This window comes from Palaemon carinicauda, chromosome 33 (genome assembly GCF_036898095.1).
Source record: "Palaemon carinicauda isolate YSFRI2023 chromosome 33, ASM3689809v2, whole genome shotgun sequence".
Lineage (NCBI taxonomy): Eukaryota > Metazoa > Arthropoda > Malacostraca > Decapoda > Palaemonidae > Palaemon > Palaemon carinicauda.
Genome location: NC_090757.1, coordinates 83465037 through 83473475, shown reverse-complemented (window position 1 = coordinate 83473475; position 8439 = coordinate 83465037). Strand labels below are relative to the sequence as shown.

Here is an 8439-nt window from a genome sequence, read left to right as displayed (position 1 = left end):
TGACGTCTTAAGTTGTGGCTCTCCCCTCATTTATTCTTACCGAGAAGTGAGGAGCCTTGTATTTATTTTTGTAGTTAGGTTAGTGTATTCATATGTATATTTTGTGTCATTTCTTTTGTCGTGGTAACCATAGGTACGGTTATCCCGGTGAAGATAGTTAAAGGCCGGTTTGCTGTGTTGTTATCAAATAGGGAAATTAATTATAATTATTTAAATGTGTTTAGTAGGTACGACTTCTTTTAGTCTATTAATTAATGTTAATGTCTGGTCTGGTCAGCTAAAGTTTAAGGATCCTATCAGGTTAATTATATATTTTTATTATATCTTTGTTTGAGCCTTAGCTCTTTAGTTATAGGGAATCCTGAGTGATTCACGTTTATGTGTATTGTTCATTTTTGATTGTATGGGTGTGGTATTTGCAATGTCAGACAAGGTTGACTTGTATTTTTGTTAGATTTAAGTATTAAATATTGTAAAGTTTATTGATTGTTTTGTTTCCTCTGACCTTTAGCCTTCAGTTACATTTTTACTGACAACAATCATTGAAAGAACTTTAGTTACGCCTCCCAGGGGTCGTAACATATGCAATTTCTAACATTCCTTGATATTCACTTTTTACTTTTGGTTGTTTTAATTCTCTATCTTTACTAGCTCCCTTTACAACCCCCATTATATTTCCCCATTCTTTTGCTATAACTAATTTTGCATCATACAAATATGGCCCAGACATACTGGTAGCCATACTACTAAACACATGCACATCTTTCAATCTTCCAACCATCCTTCTTGCTATCAACACATAATCCATCAATGCTCTTTCTACCACTGTTCCATTTCCCACTTTTATCCATGTATACTTGTTTATATCTCTCTTCTTAAAAAAAAACTATCACTTACCACCAGGTCTTGTTCAAAACACATATCTAGCAGTCTCTCACCCCTCTCATTTCCACCTGTTAAGCCATATTTCCCAATAGCCCATTCTACCTCTTCATCACCAACACTGGCATTTAAGTCACCCAACACAACTAAGTAATTCTTCTTACTCAGTGTTTCTACACACCTCGTCAACTCATTCTAGATACCATTCTGCTCTTCTTCACCTTTCTCACAACCTGGCCCTCATGCACTTACAAAAGTCCAACATTCCCTATCCAACCTAACCCCACATTTACCTAAAGGACACCTTGCATTCCACTACTCATCTATCATACTGTATAAGTACAGTTATACCTTTCAGCATGAAAGAATTTGCTTACAAAATTTTCACTTTGCGAAACAAGCTACGAAGAATTTTATGAATCGCATCACTGAAAATTTTTTGGGAAACGAAAGGAGGTACAGTATGAGAGCTCGACTGTGTCCGAAACTGATTTTGAAATTTGCGTGACGCCAACCCGTAAATTCGCCACCATCCTCCCGTGCTCCTATTGGTTATCTCCCTGCTCAGATTCTAGGTACCATCATAAGATCCTGCTTTCCTATTGGTCAGCATCTACTGTATCCCATCGTGCATCTAAGCATTGGCATTCCTATTTCTTTTCAATTCGGAAGCGGTATGATGCGCATTGACTTAGTGTTTGTGATTTCGCTTTCGTACTGTAACATGTGGGATATTACGTTAGGTTATTAGCCATGTGTCCCAAGAAAGTTGCTGATGTCCAGGGAAAGAAGAGGATAATGCTTTTTGTGGAGACGAAGATGGAAATAATCAATAAATGCAAGGCTGGCATGCGGTTAAGTGTGATTGCGGAGGAATATGGTCAAAATCTGTCTACGATAGGAACGATCCTGAAGCTGTTTTCTCCAGCAAGAGAAGCCATCTCCACAATGAGATGGAGAGACTGCTGCTTGTCTGGATAAAGGTAAAGGAAATGGGTGGAGACACTATCACCAAAGCGATAATCTGCCTGAAGGCCAGCGCCATTTTTGGTGATCTCGTGCGTGCTCAGGTTGAAGCAAACATAGGAGAAGGAACATCGAAGGAGGCAACCCCAGAGTTCAAGGCTTCTTGGGGTTTGTTGAAAAATTTAAGAGATGCTCTTGCATTCATTCGGTGGTGCGTCTTGCAGAGGCTGCAAGCTTGGACAGGAAAGCGACCAAAGCCTTTGTTAAGAAGTTCGACGAGTTGACTCTCCAGGAAGGCTACAGTCCCCGGCAAATCTTCAACTGCGACGAAACGGGGCATTTATGAAAAAAATGCCTCATCGAAAGTACATCATGGCAGAAGGAAAGAGGCTACCTAGGCCATAAGCCTATGAAGGACAGGCTTACCCTTGCCCTCTGTGCAAATGCCAGTGGGAATAGTAAGGTGAAATCCCTGCTGTTGTATCACTCCGATACTCCTCGAGCCTTCAAGACCAACAAAATGATTAAGGAGAATCTTCAGGTGTTGTGGAGGGCTAATGCAAAAGCATGGGTAACAAGACACTTGTTCACCGACTGGGTAAAAGTTTGTTTTGGCCTGACTGTGAAAAAGTATTTGGAAGAGAAGCGCCTTCCTCTGAGATGCCTGCTATTGTTGAACAATGCCCCTGCTCACCCTCGTGACCTCGAGGAAGATATCCTACCACAGTATTCATTCAGTAAAGTTCTCTATCTTCCACCCAACACCACCCCTCTCCTCCAGCCCATGGACCAGCAAGTGATTTCAAACTTTAAAAAACTCTACACGAAATATCTCTTCAAGCTATGTTTTGAAATCACGGAGAGCACAAACCTCACCCTTCGTCAATTTTGAAAGGAGCATTTCAAGATTGTGATATGTCTCAAAATCATCAATCAAGCTTGGCAGGAGGTTTCGAGGCGCACCTTTAACTCTGCGTGGAAAAACTGTGGCCTGATGCCATCTCCGCACGAAATTTCGAGGGCTTCCTTGAAGGCCTAGCTAAAGACGAAGCCGAAAATGTTGACGAACCTGTTGCTCAATCTGAGGATGACGAGATTGTCACACTCGGGACGAACATGGGTCTGGAAGATGATGAGACCAACATCAATGAGCTTATCAAGGAGCACCAAGAGAAACTTATGATGGATAACTTAAAGGAGTTGAAGGCCATGCAAATGAATGAAGTTCACGAACAGTTTTCTAGCAGCGATAGGGAGGACAATGGAAGAGATTAAGAAGAGTCTAGCTGGCTACTATATAATGGTGGCTTTTGTAGAAAAGAGACACCCTGAAACAATTATCACAGGTCGTGGGCTTGAATAAGTAAATGACGTTTGTCTAAGTAATTTCAGAAAAATTTCAAGAAGCGGGAGGAAACAAACTTTTTTAGATGATTTTTTAAAAAAGAGGCCTTTAGTACAAGGAGACTAAGCGCATGATAAAAAACGAAAGAAAATTAGCAGTGATGAAGATAATACGTAATCAAATTTAGAAAATACAAAATGTAAAGTATAAAAATAACACAAAATTAGAAAAAGGTAAAAAAAAGAAATCTAATTTTAAGTTTATCTTAAAGTTAAGTGTTAATATTTCCTATCATTTGTTAATGTGTTTCATAAATTTTAGTGTTAATGTTTTCTGTCCTATATCAATCTGTTTTGTAAAGTTAACGGATTGTAATTAAAGTGAAAAATCTATTTTTGGGTGAGATGGCCATGTCATGCTGATGGAAGGGTTCCTATAGATAGCCTTCTAAGAGATATTTGCTACACTGAAACACCCATAGAATTAAAACCAAAGGTCTCCAGGATTCCAACTCCTGGCATGAGTTTCGAATAAAGGATATCATATAACATCAGGGGACGTATTTTTAGCTACAACACATGGCAATCTTCACCCCGAATAGATTTAACACTTCCATGTAAGGGGGAAGAGTAGCAAAAAGGAAGGGGTGCCGTTCTAGGTGCCCGGTGGATCCCCTTCCCTACTATTACTGTGACTCCATTCCTATTCTTGCCGTTAAGTGGAAATGGCCACAGATAAAGTAATTTTTGGAGGGATCAGCAAAAGGAAGGGTTCCATCAGGACGACATGGCCATCTCACCCAAAAATAGATTTCTCACTTTGATCAAAATCCGATTTTTGGGCTCAGGCCATGTCGTGCTGATGGAGTATGCTAGAGAAATGTCTTGAAATTACTATTAGATATAAGTTTGTGTATGTGCCTTCTACCTTGAATAGATTATCCTTATACGGTCTACTAGACCTATAAGTGGCAATCCAAAGATCTCTCACGCATACCAAACCTGAAGCCAGCTTAGTGCATCCTGCCCCCCAACAGGGAAATGTCGATGTCAACAATAAGGATTCAAGGTTTGTATTTCCCATCGGAATAAAAAGGATAGAGTTTGAAACGTACCCTGTTAACTTACTTTAAGTACCTAAGGTCATGATTATTCCTTTAGGAAAATAATATTGTGACTTCAAGAACCTAAACACCATAAAAGGTTTAGTAAAACTCTAACATACTTTATTAGCTTATAACTGAGTGAGCAGTAATAAGATGCAAATACAGTTTAAGTATTTTGTTAGGCAACTAGATTATCAAAATGTAGTTACAACAAAGTATGTATCTGATCCAGCATGCAACACACCAAATACATATTTTCTCATATAGGAAAAATATACAAAAATACATTATTAAAATAATGCCACTTAATGGAATATGTGAAAACCAAATATATCTGAAATAGTCAGATGTTAAAAAATGAATAAAACACTGTATCGCAAATGTTCACTTGGCACTGGTGTATCGATCAGCTATGCACCTACTCAGAACAGTGTGTCAACCATAGTTGTGATCTGCGCAAGTGGGTATACTGTATATACCCACACACCAGAAAAGATTGTAAAGTCCCAAAACAGTCCACTGTTCATTGCAGCACTAGATGGCAGGTTTAATCACACTACCAGCCGCCACCGTAAAATTTTTTATCTCTTGTACTTGCTTCACATAATGTTTATAAAAGACCCTGGATGACTTCCACCCAGTGTACGAGCGAAGTCTCTCAAAGTCCATAAGCTGAAAGAAGTTCAGCGAAGAAGCAACTTTCCTCAGATCATGACCCGCGGGTGTACTGTCAGGATCCGACTTGCGAATAAAGTAGGTGAGCTTCACTCTCAGTTGTTTTAAAGACAGGTTCAATCCTTAGGTTTTGCCTCTGAAGAGCTTTCTTCCCTTGAAGTTTAAAGTTCTTCGAAGATAGACCTTAAGACACTCTACTGGACACAGAGAGGCATCTTCCTTCAATTGGTAGATTCTTCAAGGACCCCACCTCATGGTGGGTAGCTCAATCTTAGCGAGAAAGGCAGGACCGGGAAACAAATTCAGTTCTCCTGAGTCCATGAACTGGATATGGCCTTCATGTCTAGATAAGGCCACTATTTCACTAACTCTAGCCCCTGAGGCTATTGCGAACAGAAAGATAACTTTCCCTGTCAAATACTTTAGAGTACAGTTCTCAATATCCAGGTTCGAAGCATAGTGCAAGACTTTGTCCAAAGACCACGTGATGGGCTTTGGTGGGGCTGTAGGCTTGAGTCTAGCACATGCTTTCAGAATCTTATTAAAGATTTCACCTGAGAGGTCCACCTCAAAAGCATACAGAAGTGGTCTAGCCAGGGCCGACTTACAAGAAGTAATTATAGTAGAGGCCAGACCTTGCTCGTAGAGGTGTATGAAGAATGCAAGACAGAAGTCTATCGATATTTCTGTCGGTTTCCTTTCTTTCACAAAGGTCACCCATTTCTTCCATGACGATTCGTACTATCTCCTAGTAGAACATGAATTGTACTCTTTGATGAAGTCAACTTTATCCCTTGTGATTCCAAACTTTTTGCTCGCCGCTAAGGTGAGAAAATCATGAGATGTAGGTTGCTGGTTCTCGAGGATGAAGCATAGACAATCGACTTTTAGACCAGTTGGGACAGCACTGGATTCGGCAGTGAGAACAACTTCAGATTCAACTCTAGGACTAGAGGAAGCCAAATGCTCTTGGGCCACTTGGGGGCTACCACCGCTGCCGTCCCTCTGAAGGATCTTAGCTTGTCGATGACTTTTAGCAGGAGACTGGTTGGTGGAAACGGGTAAATGTAACTCCACCTGTCCCAGTCTAGAGACATGGCATCCATAGCTTCTGCTTGAGGGTCCAGGTAAGAGGCTACATTACGAGATAGTTTCTTGTTGTCGCTTGTTGCGAAGAGGTCAATCTGCAGTTCTGGGACTTTTCCCAAGATGAAGGAGAATGAGTCTGCGTCCAGGGACCATTCTGTCTTTATGGGCTTTCGCCAGGATAGAGCGTCTGCCGTCACATTGCGGATCCCTTGTAGATGAACTGCTGATAAGTGCCATCTCTTCTTCCTTGCCAGGTAGAGGATGGCTAACATCCCATGGTTGATGTGAGGTGATCTTGAGCCTTGACGATTTAGACACTTTACTATCACCTCGTTGTCCAGGACCAACCTGATTTGGGTTGATCTGCAAGGAGATAGTCTCTTCAACATCAGGAACACTGCTATAGGTTCCAAAATTTTGATATGAAATTTTCTGAACTGGCACGACTAAGTCCCTTGCACCTTCCTGTTGTGAGAATGACCTCCCTATTCTTCCAAGGAGGCATCCGTATGGATCACTATCGATGGTTGTGGTGGTTGCAGGGGAACTATCCGCTCCAGACTCTTGGCTGTGGACCACGGCTTTAATTGTCTGCACAACAAGGCTGGAGTCAACTTTAGTTAATCTCTTCGAGCGTTTGATACATATTTCCTCCTGACTCCTGACGCATCTTTTAAATGTGCCTTTAGCACTGGGTCTGTCACGGCTGCAAACTGTAGAGAGCCCAAGACTCTCTCCTGTTGGCGTCTTGAAATCCTCTTGTAACGGATTGGTCTCCTGACAGACCCCGCTATCTCTCTCCTTTCCTTGGATTCCCAACCACTGGAACTGTTGAGCTGGAGTGAGATGGGACTTCTTGCGGTTGATCTTGAAGCCTAAGTGTTCCAGAAACTGGATCACTTTTTGAGCTGCCTGCAGACAAGTAATCCTGGATGCTGCCAATACCAACCAATCGTTTAAGTAAGCTACCACTTGAACACCTTCGGTGCCTGCTAACTTGGTGAATATCCTTGGGGCTGTGTTCAGTCCAAAGGGCATTGCTCTGAAGGCAAACTTCTTCAGTAGTCTAAATCCCTGGTAGGGGGAGAAGAGGCGACTCATCGGGAGATATCAGTAATCATCTGCCAGGTCTATTGTGTGTTGCAGAGTAAGCATCCGGAACTTGTTGTTCTCAATGAACTTGCTGAGTGGAGACAAGTCTAGAATGACTCTGAGTTTGTCTGAGTCTTTCTTCGGAACACAAAACAGCCTTTCCAGGAACTTGATGGACTTTGCTTTCCTTATCACCTTGTTGGTCAAGAGTTCTGAGATATATTCTTCTAACAAGGGGGTGGAGTGTTGGAAGAATTCTGGAAAATGTAATTAGGCTGTGGGTCCAGGGATCGAAGGTCCAGCGATCCTGAAAATGATGGAGTCTGCTCCCTACTTGAAACCCCTCATTGCTTGGGGGGTCCTGCAGACTTACCTCCGCGACCACGTCCTCCTCAGCCCCAAGAGAAACTAGCTCTTGGAGAACCTCTCCGGGAACCTCTTCCTTTCTAGCTGGGATGAAAGGAAGTCGACTACTTTTCAAAGGTAGTGTTGAAAACAGGCAATTGAATTACCAGCTGCTGAGGGACCATAAGGAAGGTGGTCTGAGGCACTGTGATCATGGTCATGGCGGCAACTTGAGCAGGTCTTCGAGGTCGCCTTGCCCTCTTGTTCTTGGGTTGTGGACCTCCCTCCGTAGAAGACTTCCTCTTCGAGAACATACCCCATTTTCGGAGAAGGTTCCTGTTCTCCGTCGCTGCCCTCGCAATGACCTCTCGGACCAGATCTTGTGGAAAGAAGTCTTTACCCCAGATGCATGAGGTAATCAACTTCTGTGGTTCGTGCCGAATGGTCGCTGCAGCCAGGATGAACTCTCTGCAAGCTCTCCTCGCCCTGGGGAAAGTGTATAAGTCCCTCACATGGGTACTCATGTAAGACTTGGCCAGGAAAAAGAAGATTTCTGGGGCATTATGCTCGCTCGCACTTAGTTCCAAGCAGTTCTGATGAGAGAGAGAGAGGCTGCAAAGCTCTCCTTTGACTCCTGATCCTTCTTTAAAAGATGGTCTGGCAACTTAGGAAGGCTCTCACTGAACTGCTGTCCAGCAATCTCTGGGTCTAGTTTGGAGATGGAGAAGGTTAGGTGGACATCCTTCCCCTTTCCTTCACTAGTAGGCAGTGCGAGGGAGAATGGCTTGCATTCTTCTAGAATTGGGCAGGGTTTTCCCTTGTCGGCAGCCTTGACGCCAGAATCCAACGCTTTCTCTGTAAAGGGAAAGGAGATCGAGGAAGGGGCAAGAAAAGTAGCATGCTTCTTCCTCAGCGCTCAAACTTTAGAGTTGGTTTAGTC

The 8439-nt window shown here is 42.6% G+C and overlaps 1 protein-coding gene across 1 annotated transcript; it reads left to right on the top strand.

Moving 5' to 3' along the window:
* The first annotated feature begins 2257 nt into the window (after nt 1–2257).
* LOC137626289 (tigger transposable element-derived protein 1-like) lies at nt 2258–3123 on the top strand. The gene is made up of 2 exons (XM_068357363.1): nt 2258–2644; nt 2869–3123. Exons 1-2 carry the CDS (start codon nt 2258–2260, stop codon nt 3121–3123), a joined length of 642 nt encoding a protein of 213 aa, XP_068213464.1.
* The last annotated feature ends 5316 nt before the right edge of the window (nt 3124–8439 follow it).